Below are 23,366 nucleotides of genomic sequence, written 5' to 3' on the forward strand. Positions count from 1 at the left end.
ACAAGAGCGTGAGCTGCATCATCCTTCCTTGCCTCCACTTAAGCAGGGAGATCAGTCACTCAATAGGAGCATTTAAGAAAATTTTAAAATGCTAGCATTTAAGAAGCACTAAACAAGTCTGTTGTCTGGAGTGACAGCCACACGTGGGGGCCGGTGGACATCAGACAGACCACCAGATGCTGGTATTAGAGCCTAGCACTTTACCAAAGTGTCGGCCCTGCCTCTAAGTGTTTTGTGTACATTTCATGTAATCTTCATGACAACCGTATGCAGCAGGTTCTCTGATTATCCTTATTTTACAAATAGGATGCCAAGTCACAGAGATGTTAAGCAACTTTGCCAAAGTTGCACAGCCAGTCCCAGGTCCATACCACCACACTTTCCTACCCACCAAAGCAGTGCTTTGATGGTGTAATAACTGAACTTTAGGCTCCCTATTTTGGCTGCTCACCAGTGGTGCCATCTTGGGCTACTAAGTCTCCCTGAGTTCCCATTTCCTTGTCTGTCAAGCAAGGACTGGAATAGTGGTCTTATAGGGTTGCTGTCAGGAGCAGAAGTAATGTGTAACATACATGCATGCAGGGCCAGTGCCCAGCACATGTTTGAGGCTCCATAAATGTTAGTACAGATGGTCCCCTGATGGTTTGATTTAACAGTTTTTCAACTCTACAGTGGGTTTGTTGGGAAGTAATCCTGTCGTGTGTCAAGGAGCATCTGAGTTAAGATAGTTTGATTTACAGTTTCAACTTTACCATAGGTTTATCAGGATATAAACATTTTATCAGGATATAAACCTGATGCATTTTTGTATTTTCAGCTTACAATGGGTTTATCTGGACAGAACCCTCATCATAAGTTGAGGAGCATCTGTGGTTATTACTACCGTGAGCATTGTCATTATCTTTGTGCTCTTATATTTCACTGAATTCTCACACACACACACACACACACATGCACACATAAAACTATGAGGTAAGTGGGGCAGCTGTCACTAACCCCATTTTATAGCTGGTGTATCAAGTGGTAAAGCTTGGGCAAGAACTCCCATCTCTTGACTCTGCACTTTGTCTAATCTGAGCTTGCTGTTTCCTGCTGGACTGCAGGTCACACCTGTCCATTTCTAGACACCAAACACAGTTGCCGTCTAGAAAGATTGGAGCAAGGAATTCAACTCTTGTCACTTTCCCTTTGTCTCCAGGCCCTGGAATTGGCTGAAGACCGAGCCAGGTCCTGGCTGTGCCCTCCTGGGAATTGCTAAGACAGTTAATGCTTCTTGGGACAAGTAAGGTACTAGCTTAAATGGATCACAAGCTCCTATGTGCCCTTAAGATTTTCTTTAATGTCTAGGTAAAAAAAAAAATACTTATTTTCTTATCATCACGAAATGCAGATGCATAGCCCCATCTCATGTCTCGCTTCTCCTAGTTGGGGTGGCCTCTGAGAACATTTCCAACACTCTTCTTTGCAGAAGGTATTCTGCACCTACAGCTGGAAGCAGGAGAGGAACCGGCCAAAGGTGTCTTGGCTGTGCTCTGCCTTCTTCCGTTAGCTTTCCTAACTCTGCCTTTCCGGTGATTTTCATGTTTTCCCTTTCATTTTACTTTCAGAAAATCTCTGGGGAATGCAGCTTTTGTTCTGTTGTTTCACGTAATTCCCAGGGCTGGGAATGAAAATTATTTGCTTTCACAACTTCTGGCTGAGTGCCTTTCACAGCCCGGCTGTGTTCCGGGGTGATTTATAAACTGCAGAGCGTGGGTCTCTTTCCTCCTCCTCCTCCTCCTCCTCCCCCCTCCCCCTCCCCATTCCCCTCCTCCTCCCCCTTCCCTTCCCCCTCCCCCTCCTTCTCCTCCTCCCCCTCCCCCTTCCCCTCCTCTTCCCTTTCTCCTTCCCACCACCCTTTAAAACAAGGTGAGCCTCCAGAGTCAGGGTGTCAGCCACTGGGGCTCTTGTTCAGGCAAAGGTTCAGTGGAACCATAGTGATGAGAGCTCGAAGCCATTCATTCCTGTTAGAAGAAGACAGAAATAGGCCTCAAGGCCAAACTTATGTCTCTGAGAACAAATTTGACCCAAAATCTCAAAGTTTAGGATTGGCTTTGAACTAAGAATATAAAAGCACATTTTCCAAACTTGTCAGGATTGTGTTTCATTTCTAGACTTTTATTCTCAAAGGGATGATGAGGAAGAGACACGGCTTAAGAAGTTTTGAGCTGAGAAATGAAAAGAAGTCACTTTTCTTTGCTGCCACAGAACTAAGTAGGGGGAAAATTAAGCCCAGGGGTTCATTTAACCTGTTACAACAAAACACAGAAACCAGACGGCACAGTGTCATTTGCAAGGTGATGTGTCTTTGTCAGAACTGAAGGCTGTCGCCGGTCGGCTGTCTCCATGGAGTCCCCATCTGGCCCTGCACTCCCCACAGGGATGATTTCATCAGGAGCTGAAAGAACACAGAGGGGTGAGCAAGTGATCGAGCCACAGACTGTCTGTCTGGGCCAGACCCTGGGGAACACGTGTGGACACTATGGGCCTCCTTTTCTACTCAGCGTGATCCTGGACAGGAAGAAGTCTTCACAGCCAAGGCCAAACAGCCCAGACAGACCACTGCCTTGTGGCTATATGATTTCTTTGAATTGCCCTGTGCCATCTTTTTGGTCACACCCACATCTTTGCTACTGCATAACTCACACATTAGCACCAAGTCTCCTTGTCTTCTGGCCTGTGACTGTCCGTGAGTTCTGAGCAGCAGACACGGAGGCTGAAGGTCAGAGCCAGCATTGCCACTACTTAACCTGTAACCCTGGATGAGTTACTGAAGCTCTCTGGGCCTCCGATTTCCTCATATGAAAAATGGAGAAATAGCACCTACCTTCCAGGGTTGTTATGATCATTAAACTAGATGATTTATACCAAGTGATTCACACAACGCCCCACAGAGCACAAACTCAAAGATGCCAATTAGTATTTCTAAGCATGGGAGGGAGCCCTGGGAGAAGGCTCTGGAGAAAAACTGCCTCCGGGACTGTGAGTCAAGGCGAGAGAGAGAGTGGGATCAGAGAAGGAATGGGATAGAGGCCGGGTGGAGAACACTGAATCTATCTCCTCCCGCGTTCCCTGCAGTTTCATTTGGAAGGGCAGCGTCTGAGAGTTTAAAGTCATATATCATTCCTATTTCCTTTTTTAAAAATATAAGTCATTGTCCCAGAGACATTCAAGTACAGAAAGGCGCATGTATTAGGTCTGAGGCTCATGTACATCTAGTGTTATAGAAAGCCGGAAATCAAGAGGGGCTCCTGTCTTCGGCCTTCTCTTGCCAAAATAATGGATGACTTTTTTTTCCACTATTAGAGGCTGTTAGCACCTCAGACTTCCTCCTGAACCTGGATTAGTGATCGGTTTTTTTTAAGAACCTAAGAGCACAAACAATGAGACTGAAACAGGCTCCATTCGCGAATGCACTGCTCATTGAGGAATGTCAGTGATGACATACATGTGGAAAATTTGGGGCTACCAGACCTCTCCCCAGTCTCATCTCAGTCTCAGGCCCAGAATGAGGTGAAAATTGGAGAAAGGGCCCTGGAGCAGAGAAAGGGGGGTTCCTGGGACATGTAGGGCCATGTCACTGAGGCAACTTCCAGCAATGATTTACAAGAAGCGTTTAGCTCATGCATATATTGAGGCCAATGGGAAAAGCAATCAAGGTTCATGAAACTCTCAACTGTGACATTTTATAGGGTATGGTGCAACCAGAGTTAGCTAAGTACAGTTGTCATTAGCTATAGGTTCATTTGATTGCTATTACATATTCTGTCTCTCTCTGACACACACATACACACACACACACACACACACACACACACGACTGAATTATATTCAGCAGTATTTTATGCTCTTTGGAAATTGTTACTTATTCAGATACAGGGTGTTTTGTTTTTGCTTTTTGCTGATTCTCTGCTAATTTTATTATTCCCAATACCCTCATCTCTTTCATTTTGAATTATGGAGTTTATTGCAGTATTGTATTTTTTGAGATGTAAAAACTATTATAATTAGAACTAAAATTTTCAAAAATGGAAACATGCAGGTTAAATGATAAGAATAGTGTATTTGTGAAATTTGGGTTCCATTTTGTTTTGTCATCATAGCAAATAGAGAAAAAATGAGTTGATTACAGATGGAAGTGTAATTTTTTTTCTGTTGAGAAGACCTGGTCATCTGCCTCCACATCCATCACCACTCAACAGCACTACAAAGGGCAGCTGAACTCTCCCCCAATACTCCTCTGTGCCCCAGTTTCTCCAGATGTAAAACAACACCACACAACACATCTGTCTCCCCCTCAACTCAAAGAAATGTTATAAGAATCTTTGAGAGAAAAAAATATCCACAAAAGTGTTGTGATCCCAGAATTTATTTGTTTTATATCTTTGTAATTGTATGAAAAGTGGAGGTCACTCTAGTGAAAATGAAAACTGAGCTGGAAAGGGCTGGAATTGCTAAAATGAGCGGAAATACGGTAAAGGAAACCATTCCCTGTACCCAGCAGCTGTCAGGCTGTGTTCATGATCTGCTCTTGCTTCCTGAGAGCACCATGATTTCTTTGTAACCAAGAGGAATAATCTATTTTCTGGCCTAACTGCTCATAAGGCATTTTGGAAGTAAGCTCAACACTAGGAAATAATATTTTACAGATCTCTTCGTCTCCTCTTTATTCAACACTCTTTAATTTTTTTCCCCTTGCAATTTCTCTTCTCAGAAATGTAGCTTTTCAGCATTGATTCATCTCTCCTGTCTCATAGCACATTTTTCTCTCTTCTAGCCTGACCATTTTTCATTTTTCTCACTTGTATCTTAACTGGATCTTCCATCTCCTCCATTTCTACTCTTATTTCCTTTAAATTCATTTTCTTCTTTCCCTTTTCTCTCCCTAAAGAGTGAACAGACAACGGACAGAAAGGACAATCAGCTAGGATTGTGCTGAGAAAATGAACTGACACAGCACAGTGAAAGTTGGACAAGCCAAATCTGACTCCATCAATTTGGGTTGATGCCTCTAACAATTCAAACAAGACCTGGTCAGCGCAGAACTGCAAGGCTGTCTTGGAATTTTCACACATATATGTTTGACATTCTACTCCAATTCAGTTCCACAATCCAGATGGTGGAAGAATTTTGTTTACTTGAGACGAATTCTCATCCATCATCTTTCGCTCCCACAAGACCATTGCTCACAACCCCCAAGGACTGCCTATGAGTACCATCATTTTGTTACAGTTAATGCTCATTGTTGTGCACACTTGGGAAATGTAGGCTTCTGGTTAATTACATTTTCCAATTAATAGAAATTACAAGGTACATCTTCCATGTGTTGCTGACATCCAGACACCTGGGATACTCTAAACACCAAAGCTAACTTGAACAAGTTTAGTCTTTCTTGGAAAATTTAGAGGAAACTTCAGGACTCATGGAACATCAAGGGTACCAAAGTGTGTTGTAGATGTGGGTAGTATAAGATAATTGGGATTTTCGTTTGGTACAATGTAAAAGTGGTTTGGGGGTATGTAATAGCACAAGTCACATGGGAAATAAGGGTACCATGTGAAGCACATTATATCTTTTTTAAATTTTCCTCCTCAGTATTATTAAGTGTTTAAATGTTCAAAGGAAAGAAATTCATGACCTGCCAGATTACAAAACAGTATATACATGAAAATTCCATTTTTGTAAGAAAAAGCATGTCTGTATAGACATACACACAGCCTCCCATATACAAGTCAAGGAAGATATGACCCATATTTTAATAGTAGTCTCTCTGAATGATGTAATTATAGGTGCTTTGGTTTTCTTCTTTTGGTTTATCCATACTTATTAAAAATTAAATATTTCTTCTATAATACAAATAAACAAATAGTCTTTAATTGGAAAAATCACATAGCTCAGTATTAAAATCAGCACAGCAATCTATCTCGATATAGGTCAAGAACAGATTAAATGAAAAGAATGGTTGCGGAAGAAATCTTCCCATTTGGAAAACACCTATCACGTGAGATTGTCAAACACAAACTTGGAGGCTGGGGGGTAGGGGGCGGTAGTGGCTGCGGCGATAGCAGCGTGGAATGTGAGGAAATGCTGTTGCCTCTGTTGGCGAATAGAGGTGGGATGTGGATCATCACCTGTTATCACAGGCAGGCTCTATGAGTCATACACGATATGATATGGGGTTACAGGAAGGATTCTTACATTTGCCATTAAGATAATCACTTCACAGCATTTCTGCATCTGTTTCTAACCTTCTAAACAGAATAAGATATGGAAGATCACATCTTGGTTTCAACACTGATTCTCCACGACTAGGGTGGAGGGTTTGGCCTAAGCAGGCACTCAGTCGTCTCCAGGGTGCTGCACCACCATGGCTTCACCCCCACCCACGGCTTCACCCCATCCTGGTCCTTGACAGCACAGGGCCTGTGCCACCGTCCCACCTCTCTCCCCACCCTGGACTGGCCTTTGCTCTGTGTGGTCTCCACTTGTGCAGAGCCCTGTACCCCTCCCACTTGCTTCCATCTCAGTTTTCCCAGCATTCACCCTCATCCTAGAGGAAGAGCAGGGGACGTGTGAACAGAGAAAAGAGACACAAATTCCAAAAATGAAATTTTAGGGGAAATTCTACCAGTGAGTGTAGACTTCTACCCTAGTGATACAAAGAGTACAGTGGCATTTCCAGGATGAGGGAAGGGGTGGCTGTTCTAGGATCACGCTGCCTGATTGCCTCTTTCCATCCATGGGCAAAAGAGGCCATGCCGTGCAGGAAATAAATTCCCAGCTTCCAGAAGTCCCCACATTTTCCAGACACCAGAGCAGATCCTTGCCTATTCTCGTTTCTGCTGTTGCGTGCACCTTGTCTAAGAGGTTTTCCAAATCCCAGTGTGTGTTTCAGCATCACTTGTGCACACTGTCACGCTGGAGCACCCTGCACAAGGCTGGGATCCTGACTTCCTGTGTGGATTCCTCTGTCGCATTTGTCTGAAGCTCTTTGCACACAACAGATTGTACTTAAAAAAAAAAAACAAAAACAAAAACAAAAAAACCTCTGCACTACCTCTTACAGTTTTGTGTTAAGACCCATATATTTGTTAAGCGAATGAATGCCCAAGTGACTCAGCAGTCCGCACACCTGACACTCTGCTGTTTTCAGGTGCTACATACTATCTCATCTATTTCTCAAAGCAACCCTGTGAAGAAGGCCCTCCATTACCCCTGCCTTCAGGATGAGAAAAATGGCTTGGAGAAGACTTGCCCGAAGTAACACACAGGTCACTGACTGCCAGGACCTGGAATTCTGATTGCCCTTTCCATCAGGATGGTGATCCCCAAGCCGGTTGGCTCGTCAGAATCCCCTATAAAGTTGGTTAACGAACCAGTCACAGCCCTACTGCAGACTTGCCAAATCCCTCTCAGGTGAGGCTCAGCCGTCTATACTGTCAACAGGTTGTTCCACAGATGATCCGGCTGCCCTCCCACCCATGCCGACTGTGCTGACCAGCTCTGATTTGACATCTGGTCGATGCTATCAAGGGTGTCAACACAAAACTTCAAGGCTAGCCCTGACGCTGAAAATCCTATGTTCCTCCATTAGTCACCTCCTTGTGTGTGAAGAGTTCATTTATACCTCCCAGGGCCCTCCTTCTGTAGGAGCTAGGTTAACGGCTCAACTTCTAGAAAACCCAAGGTTAAAAACAGCTGTGACACTCATTAGCCCCAAGGGGGAAAGGTCAGCAAAGTTTGACAGCTGCACTTAGGAAGGACTGAGAGAGGCTGCAGAAAGGCCTCGGAGCTGAGAACAGGGACCCAGCCTTCCTTAGAAGCCTGGCTCCAAACCAGCTGGGACCCCCCTAATTGGCCACGTCTGGGAAAGGTGCTTGTATAGTCACAACTCTGTAAAGCAAGGGGCAAGGGCCCTGGCAATTAAGTGACCACAAACCCATCCAATAATTACTCATCGGGGGACTGCAAATGGTGGGAAAGTTCTTCCTGTTTGGAAAAGTGAGTGAAATTTGGAGGGAATCAGCAACCCGCCCCCCTCCAGCAGCAGACCACTAAAGTCTAACCCCATCAGGAGAGAGACCCTCACCACTCAAGTTCTCCAGAGGAATAATTAGGAGTTGATTGAGAATTCCCCCAAGCTGACTTAACCCGCCACGAACCCAGCAAGCAGACGCCCTCTGACTGTGATTTATAAGGAAGGGGTCGCCTCCAGAGAGGGGCCTGGGCTACTTGCCTAAGTGCTGTGTGCAGGTCAGCCTGGAAACCATTATTATCATCAGCAGGAGGATCAGTTAGGAGACAAGTTGAAGCAAGTTGAAATTTGAAAAACACATTAACAGGGGCCTGACGAGATGCCAGAAGAGTCTGCCAGCAGGGACAGCTGGAAGGCCAATTTCTGAGTCAATACTGAAAGGTGGTTGCTTAAATATCTGAGTCAACACACACTGATTTCTCTCCGGCTCAATACTCCCGTTTAATTGCACTGGGGAGTCTCTCCACTGACACATCTAACACCAAGATACATAGTTAAGTGAAAGAAAAGCATGTTATTGAAGTGCAAATGAGGTCCTTCGTGCAGCCTGCAGGCCTGGGTCCCGCTGAGCTCTCCCTACTGCCCTGGCAGAAGGTGGCTGGGCCTTGCAGGGACTCCATGTGGCCCCCTTTTTAAAGAGGGTCGAGAGACACGTGAGCCCCAGGCCTCAGCTGGCCAGCAGAGAGAAGTCTAGGTGCGCTGCAGCTGCACAGGCTACCAAGACTCTGAGATACTTTGTCAGGATCCATGGTCCTCTCCGGGGAGAGGGGGCCAGGAGTGCCTGTTTCCCACCCAAGAGATCCAAGTCAGATGGAATGGTGTGCAACTGAAGAGCCATGTGTTTGGCAGCCAGGTGACCACCTGGTGAGGTTGGTGGCAGAGATGACGAATGAAGCAAGTCTTGAATGTCCGCCCAGCTGCCTGGAGCCTGGGAAGCAGTTGGTCTCTGAGGAGTCCAGACAGGTCATGGCTACTGATGGAGATACTTCCCCATCGTGATGCCCACATAGGGGCCGGGCACGATGGCCCAGGGGTAGTGGCGAGGGTGGGGGCTCCCACAGTGACACTCTGGCAGCCTTCACTGACTTCAGAGCTAAGCATGATATAGGAGACCTAGCTGGACCTGAAAACCCATGAGAACCAGGACCCGAGCCACAGTGAAAAGGCAGGTCCCATAAGCAGGTGGCATGAGTCCTCCACTGCTAAATTCTTTTTTTTTTCTTTCTTTTTTTTTTTTTTGAGATGGAGTCTTGCTCTGTCGCCCAGGCTGGAGTGCAGTGGCACAATCTCGGCTCACTGCAAGCTCCGCCTCCCGGGTTCACGCCATTCTCCTGCCTCAGCCTCTCTGAGTAGCTGGGACTACAGGCGCCTGCCACCACGCCTGGCTAATTTTTTTGTATTTTTAGTAGATATGGGGTTTCACCGTGGTCTCGATCTCCTGACCTCGTGATCCGCCCACCTCGGCCTCCCAAAGTGCTGGGATTACAAGCGTGAGCCACTGCGCCCGGCCTCCACTGCTAAATTCTATGTCTGCTGCCAACTGTCAGAGATGAGGAAGAAGCCCATGTCAGTGGTAAACCCAAACTCAGATTACTGGGGCACGTTGTGAAAGGGCAGTTTCACAGTTCAGTACGTCTGGGTGTGGGTAGCTTTGGGTCCAGTGGCACTCCTGGTGCACACCGGTCTGTCATGAACCCACAGTGTGGGAGTACTTCCTCATTAATACACCTGCTAATACACTGAACAATCAGAGATCTGTTCAGATGGGGCCCGGAGGATCTGAGACACACATGGCTGGGCCATTGTCAACCCAAGCAGTTCAAGTGCAGTGGCCACCACTTAGGGAAACTATGGAATTGTCTTGGTCTGATGCTCAAAACGAACTCACAGGGAAGTGATCTGCCCAAGATAAACAAGTCTAAAATGAAGATCAAATGCTATTTCTTCCACTTACTAGTTGTGGGACCTTATATAACTGTTGTGTAAATAAGATAATGTGGGTAAAATGCCTGGCACAAGTAGTTGCCAAAAAAGTGCCAGTTCACCCCTCGAGTTTCCCACCAAAACTGAGGTGGCCTCAATTTTTCCTTCTCTAGTTCAGTGTTGCTTTTTGTCCAGGAAAGCCACAGTTAGAAGAGGTGCTGTGAAATTTCTGTCTCTCACCTCTAAGCAAGACATCCAGCCCTGCTGGTCCCTGTGGCAGGACCTCCCCATCTCCCACGCAGCAGAAGTTTGAAAAATTAATTTACTCATCTTCCTGGAGCATAAAGAGTTTTTAGACCTTCCCTTCTGAGCTGTTTATGGAACCGCCATTTAGGAATTCAAATGGCAGAGCCATTCTCCCTCTGAAGGTCCCCGGGAGCCCCAGCACCTCCTCACCTACCCCTTATTTCACGCTCATGCTTTTTTGCACGTCGATAAGCAGTCTCAAGGCCAAGACTGTCCCAGGTCCCCACGCACCTGTCTGATTTCATCCTTATGTCTCCCTTCCTCTTGCAGCCCTTTGCAGGCACACTGGTCTTGTCTCCTGTGAACTTGCCAAGGCAGTTTCTGCCTTGGGCACAGCGCTGCCTGGAAGCCCCTACCCAGGTAGCCACATGGGGGTTCTTCCTTCATCCAAGTCTCAGCCGAAATGCTGCTCCCTCTCAGAAGACTTCACTGGCCCTTTACTTAGTTTTATTTTTTTCTTAACATTCATCACTACCCAAATGATCTTATTTGTTTAGTTACATGTTAATTGTCTGTTTCCCTCTACTAAACCACAAGCTGCCCAAAGGCAGGGACCTCACGTGTTTAGTTCAGTGAGCATTGCAGATCCCAGGACTGACTAGACGCTTTGTCCATTCCTGCAGCAGCAAGTTTTCCAATGAACACTATCAAATGGATCTATGAGTGTTATAATTCTATATTATAATTCTGTAATAGGTTGGACAACTACTCAGGGTTTTGGGCACTGCCAGAAACATGCAACTCCAGGAAGGAGAAGAGTGGGGACGGGAGGGAAATGCCTCCAGGCAATGGCAAAAACTTTGCTTTGAGCTTCTCATGTCCCAGAATGCAAATGTCCATCTGACCCCAGGATCAGAGTGAGAGAAGTTTTGCTCTGTCTCCTCTCACCTGAAATGAACAGGAGGCTGCTGTTCATTCCCTCAACCTCAGGTTCTAGGATCAAGCTAGACAGAAGCCTTCGGGCTTCAGGGCAATGCCAACCCCAAGGGCTCAAGCAACACCCAACTTTAGAGATATTGTCTAATAAAGATAACAAGAGCTAGACTTTTATATGGATTATTAAGCTGTTCTAACTCATCACATGAATCATTTCATTTGTCTTAAGAAATTGTCTCAGTGACCAGAGATGGTTTTTAGAAAATGCATGAGATGTGATCCCCTCTAACAAACATATACTGTGGCCGTGCCGCATTTAACTCCACACGGATCACCTAGCATGGGGGTTCTAGAAAAGGATGGGTGAGCTGCTGCTACAGGGGTTCATGTTGTCCACCCATCCCTGGTTCTTCATTATTCCTTTGTGACTCCATACTCAAAACCAAGCCTTGTCAGTCCTGAGAATGGCTCTGGCTCCGAGGGAGCTGAATGACTGCCAAGGTCATCCAGAATAAGCATGAATTAAGCAAACCCTCCTGTCCCTACGACCCTCAGGACAAAGTGGAGAAGAGAGTAACTGGGCTACTCTGTGGAAGTGTCAATGCCCTGAGGTCTCTGTAAAGCACCAGATAGTGCAGGAAGAGGAAGTCTCAGCTCTCAGCAAGACAAGGCAAGCTACTGAGGGCCACGCTGTCCAGAGAAACTTCGTTTTGTGGATGCACAGAAAGTAATATGTTTTTCTGGTATTAGAGATTCTTTTGGAAGTGAGTATAGAAGGCCCTGCCAGAATGAGAGCCCTTGGGACACCTGGGATGGGGGTGCTCAAAACAACAGTTTATTCAAAATACAGCGAGCAAGTCAGTAGCGTCCTGCCCCAGGACCCCAAACTTCACCTGTGCTATCCCTTCCCAGCTCTTTCTCACTGCCCATGAAGTGACCTCTGAAGTGTCTGATTGTCTTTATGAGCAATGCAAGACTGGAAGTATTTTAGACCAGGCCTGCTGTACTCACCGTCTGCATCTGCTGCATCTCTGTCGGGGTCAGCTGCTGACTGTCGGCATAGCTCATGATGGCAACAGTTCTCCTGTCTTGATTTCCCTGAGGACTTGCTTCTGCAAAAAACCGTGAGAGGAAGGAAAAGTGAGGATAGTTGCATGAGTGGGTTTCATGGCGGCCAAATTGGGAGAACATCGGCTGCCCCTGGCAGGTTTCCCACAGGTGCCCATCATGTGAAGGACTGGATGGAAGTTCCAGCTGTTGGATGTCGTGCTAGGGAGGCTGAAGGACATTTAATGTGTTTCATGTACTCATTACCTAGAACGAGGAAATGCACTGTCTGAGAACAAAGTGGAGGAGAGGAGGCTCATTTGAGGAAGAGCTCTCCTGGACACTATCCTTTTTGTTCCTGTCACCTTCTGGGTCTCTTTGTGCTAGGGTGGAGTAGGGCACAAGAAAGACCCCGTAGGGCCCTTTCTTCTGCATTGCTTTTGTCTTATGGTCTTAGACATAGTTCTTAATACTGACTGCACATTAGAATCACTGAAGTGCCCTCACTCCTGCTCCTCCCTAAGTAACCCCCACAAAAATAGTGTGTGTCCCATGGGAGATAATCTGAGGGAATAGACCCATGTGCAAAGAGTATCAGTGAACATAACAGTGTTTCCATGCCCCTCCCCTATCACTGTCTTTGAGAGGCTCTATCTTGCGTCATGGAGATGTCAGTGGTCACTGGGAGAAAACCCCCTGGCCCCCGGAAATGAATGGGGTTCCTTAGGAAGCAGTATCTGCATGAGGTCTCCCCTGAGAGTTCCTGGCCTTCCTGCTGGAGCCCCCGTGCTGCACTCAGGGCAGATGAAGGCAGGCAGAGAGAGACAGACTCACCCTCCCCCAGAGCCTGGTGGCTGAGGCTCACAGCAGGAAATCCAAGGCTGCTGGGGAAAGGGAGAGGGGACTGGGAAATGCACAGAAGCATGAAAAGGGTTGGGATCCTTCCTTCCTGGGACCACATATATGTTTGTGCAGTTTTCTCTACATGGAGGCACCTGGCCAAGGGGTTCGGGGTGAGGACTGACCTCAGCCCACACAGAGGGTTGCCATTTTCCTCTATGATAAGCCATGTCTGGGGGCTGTCGACCCCATAGCCCACAAAGGGGTCCTTGTTCTTAATTTGCATAGAGACACTGATTGGGGCCTCGGGGGATGGGGGCTGCTTTCCCCTGACCTCCTTTCACACCTACCCTCCCTCCTCTTTCTCAGGCTCCATTCTGAGGGCTCCCGGTTGAGGCGCCCTTCCTCACTTTCTACTCAGGGTTGCTTTTCCCTAGCTCAGAACTGAAAGTGGGCTTGATTCTAGTGACTCAGACCTTGCTCCAGAGCACTGGTTCTCTAAGAAGTGTGGGAACCCTCAGCGGACGAGTGGGAGAGAGCAGTGTGGGGTTAGAGCCAGGCACAGCTGAGACCCATCTGCCCTGTCCTGTGCCAAAGCCTCCAGCCCTGCCTTCCCCTCTCCAATGATCACGTGGCATGATGCCCCCTCCCCGCTTTACTTTGTCCATTTCTTGACGAAGAAGAGAAAAAGGGGGAAAGTTTGTTTGCCTGCTCTCTAGAAACCCTCTTTACTGTGGGGCTGGCATGATGGTGGGTGGGAGGGAGTCAGAGATAGCAGTGGATGAGGTGCCCAGAGCCTGGAAATTCTGGGGCTAAAAACCTCTAATGAGGACTGCTCCTGGTCCTTATTACCAAAGTTATTTCTTGTTTTTTATTTAGATATTTGTATCTCAGTGTCTACAACAGTAAAATGTGGCCTAAACCAACTATAGCTCACAGGGATACTACGGTGAGCTGATATTAGAATGAAAGCATTATGACAAGAATTCTAAAAATTCTTCAAATAATCCATCTTTTCTTTGGGATAGCCCCACTTTTAAAAATAGTCATCATAATCTACATGTCCCAAAGAGACATACTGCATATAATAGCTGTGTAAATAAGGAACCTCTGGACTTTGAGATTCCCCCTGTGGGCCTCTGGCGTGGCTAAAGATTAGCTCCTGTCAGAAGGAATTCATTCCCTTCTTGGAGGTTCAGAAAGGCTTGCCTCCTGCTACCGGGTTTCCCCTTCAGGTCAGCACTTCCATCTTAGCCAGGCTGTAGCTAAGGGACCCTGAGTGTGTGGGATTGACCAGCCTTGCAGCTGATGGAGACCTTGCCATTGGATTCCAGCTTCTTTTTGGGGGTACCATGAGCCAAACAGTAATCCTGGTCCAGCTTAGTACTGGGTTGTTTTCCCCTAAACTCCCACCCTCTTGTCATTCCTGGAGCTGGGTGAGTCACAAATTTTGTCCCTCATCCCAGTTTTGGAAGTTAGAACAAAATGTGGAAGGCAAAAGGCTCCAGCATGCGAGGGAAGCCTGTGCTGGAGCCTCTGAGGCTACAGAGCAGACGAAGCTCTCACAAATCATTCCCCAGCTACCAGAGAGCAGCATGGGAAACGCCGAGAGAAGAACCTTGAAGACTAATGTATGTAGAACTCTTCAGCTGGATCTATCGGCCCAGCTCAAAGAACATCATAATTACCAGGATGCAAGAGAAGAATGTTCAGGGCAAGATGGTTGAACTGAACCCTAGAGCTTGGTGGTGGGCAGGGATGCTATCTGTGTTGACCCTGCAGATACTAAACATATCTGAAGTGGTTAGTGGAAAAACTACTCAACACTAATGACAAAGCTTCTCTTTTTTGTTTACCCTTGTGATCAAGTGGGGTTTTAGATCTCCCCATGATCTCATCCTCTGTGGCATTCAAGTTCTGGATCAAAAAGTATGTGGTCATTTTCCCTTTACCTTTCACTTCGATTTCACCCCTCTCAATGATTTCAAATCCTTGATTTTTCAAGGCTCTGCACAGAGAAAAAAAGTGCATCAGATATCAAAGATTGTGGGTCTGTAACTCAAGAGTTGGCTACAATGCAAAGGGCTACTCAAGAGGAAAAGTCCAGGACAGAGGACACACAACAGCAGGGGAGGGAAGATCCCAGACATCCGCCTGCTGAAGCAGGACAGAGGCCACGGGGAAAGTGAGGATAAGATATTCTGAACAGGATGCCAAAGGCCAAAAGAGAACACAGGGACCCATCAAAACCCTCCCAACCCTGCCACCAATTTTCCTCCCTCCAGCTCACCCCTCGTATGGGCATCTCTCACGTTTCTACACACCATGCTGTCAGTGCCCATGTGGACACCACCTTTCATGGTTGTGCCACGTAAGACTCTTGGGTATCAACACTCTTCTTTCCATCTTCCCCAAGTGCACCATATACCCCATGCTTGCTACTATGCTCATCCTAACTACCCAAGCTTTCTCCACCATAATTTCTGTCTGCCAAGGAACTGGGGAGGAGGACTATAGGGTAGGGACCATGAAAAGAGACAGAGCTATGGGGTAATTACAAAATGTTTCCCTGTTTATTTATTTACTGGCCACCAAGTGATGTTGGAGAAAAGCCAAAGAACCACTCAGACCAATGAAGATTCAAATTCATGACCACCTGCCTCGGCACTCCGTCGAGCCTTCCCTTGTCCTTGGCCAGGTTGGTAGAGAGTTCAGACCTTCAGCACACCCCTCATGTGCCTCCATTTGGCATCTGCTCCCCTCACTCATACACTAGTGGCTGTGGCTCCTACTTTATGCCCTGATTCATCTACAAAATTACATTGATTACAGGTGAGAGCCTGTGACTTCTCACCCCATGACCACACCATCCTGTCCCCCAATCTCCAAGGATGAGGTATCTTTCTTGTCCAGGGGCTCCTCATTCATGCCCCCTTCCCACCACCTCTAGGCCTTACTCCATTGGCCACCCCACGCTCATCTTCAGCTCCCATTCCATTTGCCTTTCTCCTTCTGCTTTTCAGTGTGCTTATGTCTCTTCCATCCTAAACAGAAGCAAACAAAACAGCCTCTCACCTGCTTTAATCTCATACAAATTTTCTCTTTTTTATTCTTCAGCCCAAGGTCTATCGCACCATTCTACTACAACCACTTTTGAGAATGTCCCCAAAACCTCTAGTGAGTATTTTTCAGTCCTTATTACTACATTTGACATTTTTGTTCAATTCCTCCTTCCTAAAGTCATCCACAAGAGTGCTTCTCACCCTCAACTCTCCTGGTCCTTTCTGAGTATTTCTTCTCCTGTCTCTTCCCTGGGCTCCTCTTCCTTCTGTGCCACTTAAATGTTGGTTCTGCACAGGATTCCATTCTTTTCCCACTGTTCTTTGCACACTACATCCTTCCCTGGGTTGATCTCATCAACTCTCATGACTGTAATTACCACCTATATGTTACTTACTCCAAGTCTGGATCTTCAATAACTCAACTCCATCCATTTTGTGGCACCTCTAGCTGAATGTTCCACAGTTCCTTTGAACCCAATGTGTCCAACCTAAACTCATTGTCTGCCCCTATGATCTGGGATACTTCTCATTTGTCCCATTGCAGATGGCGAGGCCACCATTCAAGCCCTAGTCACCCAGAATGGAGACCTGGGCTCCTCTTTTCTTCTCCTCCCCCATTTCTAACTACTTTAGCTGGTTTTATTTTCCCCCATATTCCCACCACTAATGTTCTGATTCAGACCAAACTCCTAACAGGTATCATCTATCTCATTTTCTGGTTCTCAAATATGTCCTTTCAGGGTCTCTAGAGTGGTCAGTGTCAAATAGGACCCTGGCCCTGTCACTGTCTTCAACCTCACATTCCTTGGGGACTTTTCCTCATCTACGGCACAGGGCCCTTGCCCTTCAGTAAGGCATGTGCAGCTCTCATCGCTCCTGCCTCATATTTTCCAATACAGAAAAGCTCAGGTGTTTATAGTTCTCTGCACCTATTCTACATGTGAGCCTCTACCCACTTTTTACACCCAATACCCCAATTTTGGCTAAATTTTACTCTGGAACTCCTTGCTCAAGGTTCAGCTCAGGAATCTCCTCCATGAAGCCCTTTTTTTTACTGGGTCAAGCACCCTTGCCCTGGGCTCTCATGGCACCCCCGGTGACTACCTTGAGGATAAGAGCGCAGCAGTTAAAGGGGGAACACTGAACTCTGACTCCGTGGGCAGCATCTGAGCTATTCGCCTTCCTAGCCTACCTGGTCCTGAGGCAAATGATTAACCTTTTTGTGCCTTTTCTTTCATGTAAATAATAATAATAATGTATCTTCACAGAGCTGTTGCAACTGTAAATGAATTAATATATAAAAGAACTTAGAATAGAATGTGGCCTATTTTAAGCGCTCAAGAAACTATAAGTATTGTTTTATGCACATATTTATCATTGTACTTATCTCACTTTAAAAATAATCAACTACAACTTTTCTTTTTTCTTCTGCTAGACCAAAGGTCAGCACACTTTTTATATAAATAAAGACCAGATAGTAAATATTTTAGACTTTGTGTATCATATGGTCTTTGTTGCAGTGATTCAACTCTGCCTTTGTAGCATGACATCAGCCATAGGCAATATGTAAATGAAAGTGCATGGCTGTGTTCCAATAAAACTTTATTTACAAAAATGAGCAGCAGACTAGATTTGGTCTGTGGGGTTATAATATGCTGTTATTTGAACTAAACTATATGCTCCTTGAGAGTAAAAACTATGTTACAGTTAGAAGAGCAACTAAATTTATTATGTGCCACAATATCTTCTGTAAGCCATTGAGACATGGAAGAAAAAACATGAGTTTCCTGCACTACACCAACCCATGGCTGCTAGGCACTCTGTAAGTTCTAGAAAGAGGGAGGGACAAAGGAAGGCATGAATAAATGGAAGGCTACCTGTAGGCTGTGGGGCTGAGGTGCACTTTGTTGGGAAGCCCATGACTTTCCATCCTAGAAGCTGTGTTCACAGTGTCACCAAACAAGCAGTACCATGGCATCTTGTCTCCTACAATACCTGCTAAGACTGGTCCAGTATGGATCCCCACTCTGATCTGTACAGAGAGAGCATCACTGAAAAGAGAACATCTAATACTCTTGCTTTTATCTGTAAGTTGAGATATAATTTACATAAAATAAAAAAAACAAATATTAAAGTGTTTAGCTCCATGAGTTTTGACATGTGCTTATATCCCTGTAACCACCACCCAAAATAAAATGTAAACTAGTTCCATTACCTTGAAAAATTATCTTGTGCCCCTTCTAGTTAAGCTCTCTCCCCATCTTCTTCAGCAGAGATAACTACATTTTCATTTCTTCTTTTTTCTTTTTTGAGATGGAGTTTCACTCTTGTTGCCCAGGCTGGAGTGCAGTGGCGCGATCTCAGCTCACCGCAACCTCCGCCTCCCGGGTTCAAGCGATTCTCCTGCCTCAGCCTCCAGAGTAGCTGAGATTACAGGCGCCCCCCACCACGCCTGACTAATTTTTGTATTTTTATTAGAGACACGGTTTCACCATGTTGGCCAGCTGGCCAGTCTGGTCTCGAACTCCTGAACTCAGGTGATCCACCTGCCTCAGCCTCCCAAAGTGCTGAGATAATAGGCATGAGCCACCGCGCCCAGCCTTTTTTATTTCTTTTACCAAAGAATGATTTGCCTGTTCTAGAACATCACATATGTACAATCATATAGTATATACTGTTTTATATCCGGTTTCATTTACTCAACATAATGTTTTTGAGATTCATCTATATTGACTTACATATCAGTAGTTCATTATTTTTATCACTGAATAGTATTCTATTGTAAGAATACACCACATTCATTATCCAGTCTCCTTTTCACAAACATTTAGATTATTTTTCGGTTTGAATCTATTAAAATTAAGGCTGCTATAAACATTTCTGTACAGATATTTTTGTAGACATGTTTTCCTTTCTCTTAAGTAAATACCTAGAAGTGGAATTTCTGAGTCACAAGGTAGATACATATTTAATTTTATTTTTTAATAAAACAAGCAAAAAAACTACCCAGCAATTCTCCAAAATTGTTTTACTGTTTTACATTTCTATCAGCAACGTGACACTTTCAGTTGCTCCCATTTTCACCATCATTTGGTCTTCTTGTGGGTGTGAAATGATATCTCACTGTGGTTTTAATTTGCGTTAAATTGGTGACTAATGATGTTAAGCACATTGTCACACACATATTGGCCGTTCATATATTTTCTTTTGTAAAAAGTCTGTTCAATTTTTTGCCTGTTTTAAAAATTGAGCTGTTTGTCTTTTATTGTTAATGTGTATGAGAAGTACACATATTTGGATATGTAACATGTATGTATTACAAATATTTTTATCAGTCTGTGGGTTTGTATATTTATTTTCTTTAATAAGCAGAATGTTTTAATTTTGATGAATGTATTCATCTGCTTAGGCTGCCATAGCAAAATACCACAGGCTATGTAGCTTAAACAATGGAAATTATTTCTCACAATTCTGGAGCCTGGAAGGCCAAGATCAAGCTGTGGGCAGGGTTGGTTTCTCCTGAGGCCTCTCTGCTTGGCTTGTAGATGTTGACCTTTTTGCTGTGTCCTCACACGGTCCTTCCTCTGCGCACATGCATTCTTAGTGTCTCTTTATGTCCAAATTTCATCTTCTTATAAGGACATCAGGCACATTGGATGAGGGCTCACTCTTAAGGCCTCATTTTACTCAGTAAAGGCTCTAGCTCCAAAGACAGTCATGTTCTGAGTACTAGAGTTTCAAAACAAGAATTTTGGGCAGGACACAATTCAGCCCGTAACAATGAAGTTTATCACTTTTTTCCCTTCATGGTCAGTGCTTTTTGTGTCCTATCTAAAAAAAAAAAAAATCATTGTTTACCCCAAAGTCATGATGCTATTCTTTATTTCCATCAAGAAGTTTTATGATTCAGATTTTATGTTTAGATTTGTGATATATATCAAATGATTTTTTTGTATATGGGGTAAGGTAGAACTGAGGTACATTTTTTCTTTCTATATGATATTCAATGGTAACAGAATCATTTTTTAAAAAGAGGTTGCCTTCCCCACTCAGTTGTTTGGTGCCTTTGTCAAAAATCAATGGACTAAACATGGAGTCTATGTCTGGACACTCTGTGCTGCTTCAGTGGTCTCTTTGTCTATTCTTCTCCCAATCTCACTCTGTATTTTTTTTACTATTGCTTTAGAATAAGTCTTAAAATTAGTGTGTACATCCTCCAATTTTGTTATTTTCTAAGAGTGTTTGGGTTAGTCTAGATTCTTTACATTTCCATATAAATTTTAAAATCAGCTTGTGAATATTTTCTAAGAAGCCTGCAGGGATTTTGATTGGTATTCTACTGAATCTATACATCAATTTGGGGAAAATGGACAGCTTAAATATATTGAGTTTTCCAATGAATACGGTATATCTCTCCATTTAATTAGGTCTTCTTTAATTTCCCTAAGCAATATCTTACAGTTTTAAGCATAGAGGTCATGTATATCTTTTGTTAGATTTATTCCTAGAAATTTAATTTTATTCTCTTTTTATTTCATTTTCAATTTTTTGTCCTTAGCATATAAAAATTTAATTAATTTTCCTCTACTTATGCTATGACCTTGCTAAACTCATTTATTAGATCTTGTGGTTTCCTGTAGTTTGTATAAGATTTTCTAGGTGCACCATTATTTGTTCTGTGAATAATGATAATTTTATTTCTTCATTCATTTCCAAACTTAATGTCTTATATTTCTTCTTCTTGCTTAGTGCACTGGGTAGGGTTTTTGGTATGCTTTAACTGGAAGTGGTTGCCTTTGTATTTATTCTGCTTGGGTTTGCTGAGCTCTGGATGTCTGCATTGATATCCTTCATGTTGAAAAATTCTCAACTCTTATCTTTTCAAATATTTCTTCTTGCCCATTCTCACTCTGTTCTCATTCTAGCATTTCAGTTACATATATGGGAGTCCATTTGATATTGTTCTACAGATATAGAGTGTCTTTTTCCCCTTTTTTACCCTGTTTTCTTCTTTGCATTTCAGTTTGGATGATTTCTATTTCTCTGTCTTCAAATTCCCTGATTTTTTTCTCTATTGTGTCTAGTCTTTGTTAAGCCCATAAAATTAATTCTTTATTTCTGATTTCTGATATCATAGTTTTCTGTTAGATATAGATACAGATGTAAATATAGACAGTATGTATGTATTTCCCATATCTTCACACTTGTTTTGCCCCTTTTATTATAGACCCTTTAAAATATTTATCAGACTTATTTTAAAGATTCTATCTGATAATTCCAACATCTAGGCTATTTCTGGACCTGCTTCTATTGACTATTTTCTCTATTGGCTGTCCACTACATTACCATTTTCTTGTTTTTCTTGCATCTCATATTTTTCATTATCTAATTGAATGACCCATATTGTGTGTGAAAATACAGTAGAGACTGAAGTAGATAATATTTATCCTCCAGAAAATGTTACATCCCTACAGAATTAGGCTGCTGGAATGGGCAGTAAGTAAATCTAATCCATATTTGAGTTGGGTCAGGGCTTTTCTAGAAATATTGGTAGATTCCATGCACCACTGGTTTCAAATATTATGAAGGCTGAATCAGAACTTTCAGTACAGCAGAGCTTAGAATCTGAGCACCAGCAAGGCTCTGAGGACCTTGAATACTGTACAGCCAATCCACAGCTTTTGGAATTGTAGGAGATCTCCTTCTGCATTACAGCCCAATAGTGAGATTTTCAGAAGTCTCTTTGCTCTTCAGTCCCACCCTGGCTCTCTGCACCTTGGGAAAATTTTCTCTGCCACTCCTCCTTGCCCTCATACTTCAAAAGGTCATCATAGTGTACTTGGTGAAGACGAAGAGTACTTCAGCTGGATTTCTCTCAGTTCTCTTACTCTAACATTAGCCTTTAATGGGCCACTGCTTTGCATTTGGGAAAGGCCCCAAACACCTCAGGGACTCGGGAGTTCTCTCAGCTCTCCTCTCCTGTCCTAGTTTTTGGCTGACTAATCCCCTGCACTTGGCCCATGAGGAAGAGTTGGTAGATGAGTACAGACTCTGTGGCTGGGACTCTTTGGCATTCTAACCTGTTGTTTCAGCCCCGTGACCATTAAAAATCCACTAAAATTTAGACAGCCTTATCCCTACCCTCACCTCTGGTGGATTACTTCTGCTGCTGCCCTGCCAAGATTGAATGCAATTATGGGTGACTTCTCTTTGAAAGGGTTTGTCACTTCCTGGAATTTAGTTTATTTTTATTCCTTTGCTTTCTGGTGGGGAAAAAAAAAAAAAAAAACAACTGCTAGCATGGGAACAACAGTCTCTTACAGCTTTCTACAACCTAATCAGATTGCTTGTTGTTTTTACTTGCTAGATTTTCTTCTCCTTGAAATAAAATTGTAACTTCCTCTAGGAAAAGAGGATTCTCTGAACCCTTCAAAGCACTGAGTAATACTGTCTCATACATGGATGGATCTCAGTAAATGTATATTAAAGCTATATGAATAAAATAATAGAATATCTCAGTGCAAAATAATTGCACAATTCTGTTAAGAGAGAAAGTGTTTCCAGTTCGTCCCCCTACATCCTTGAATAAACCCATGTGGTATGCTGTTTCTGGTGGATATTTAATGATGCTCCCAATTATGTCCGTAGTCTTACCTTGGAATTGCTAACATCCTTTCCTATTTTTTTCTTGGTAAATCCACCTTGAGAGTTTCCCAGAATTCATTGTCTAATCTCATTCTTATTGGTGTAGCATTATTTTCATCTCTGGCGCTATGACCCTTTCATACACACATGCACACACGCACACACACACACACACGCACACGCACACTACGCTTTCCATTTTTATTTTTATTTTTTCACCAGTGACTTACACAAGCGTCCTTTAACTGAAACATTTATCTCTTATCTAACCTTCTTATATCTCTTCCCTCATTACCTCTCATCCTGATTTTTTATTTATTACATTGGATTTTTATTCCACTGATGCACACTGTGTTTACAATGAGCCATTATGGCAGCTGTCTTGTTCTTGTGACTATCTAAGGCCAGCTTTTACTTAGAAGACTACAGTAGATGCTGTAGCCATGATCTGCACTGTTTCTCAGCTTGTAACTCACCACGGTCAGAGTGAGTGCAGCACATTTTCAGAATCTCCTGTAAAAAGGTTATAATGTGGAAAAATCATATTCCATCTTATAGTTGGCTTTGTTTATTTTGAATTGGCTAGTTTATTT

General features: G+C 44.0%; 1 protein-coding gene and 1 long non-coding RNA gene across 2 annotated transcripts in view; both read right to left on the bottom strand.

The window, feature by feature from the left end:
- Positions 1-2,276: 2,276 nt before the first annotated feature.
- LOC131383396 (uncharacterized) lies at positions 2,277-14,952 on the bottom strand. Its single transcript, XR_009213386.1, has 3 exons — positions 14,923-14,952; positions 12,191-12,291; positions 2,277-2,437 (listed from the first exon to the last, which is right to left on the bottom strand). It is a non-coding gene; the product is annotated as an uncharacterized LOC131383396 (long non-coding RNA).
- Position 14,953: 1 nt separating this feature from the next.
- LOC116467487 (guanylate cyclase soluble subunit beta-2-like) overlaps positions 14,954-23,366 on the bottom strand; it is a gene marked incomplete at its 3' end in the record, with an annotated part of 57,701 nt that continues 49,288 nt past the window's right edge. Inside the window, 2 exon segments of the mRNA XM_058438167.1 lie at positions 14,954-15,074; positions 18,006-18,160. Coding sequence (XP_058294150.1) covers positions 14,954-15,074; positions 18,006-18,160 — 276 coding nt within the window.

This window comes from Hylobates moloch, unplaced genomic scaffold (genome assembly GCF_009828535.3).
Source record: "Hylobates moloch isolate HMO894 unplaced genomic scaffold, HMol_V3 SCAFFOLD_4, whole genome shotgun sequence".
NCBI classification, from domain to species: domain Eukaryota; kingdom Metazoa; phylum Chordata; class Mammalia; order Primates; family Hylobatidae; genus Hylobates; species Hylobates moloch.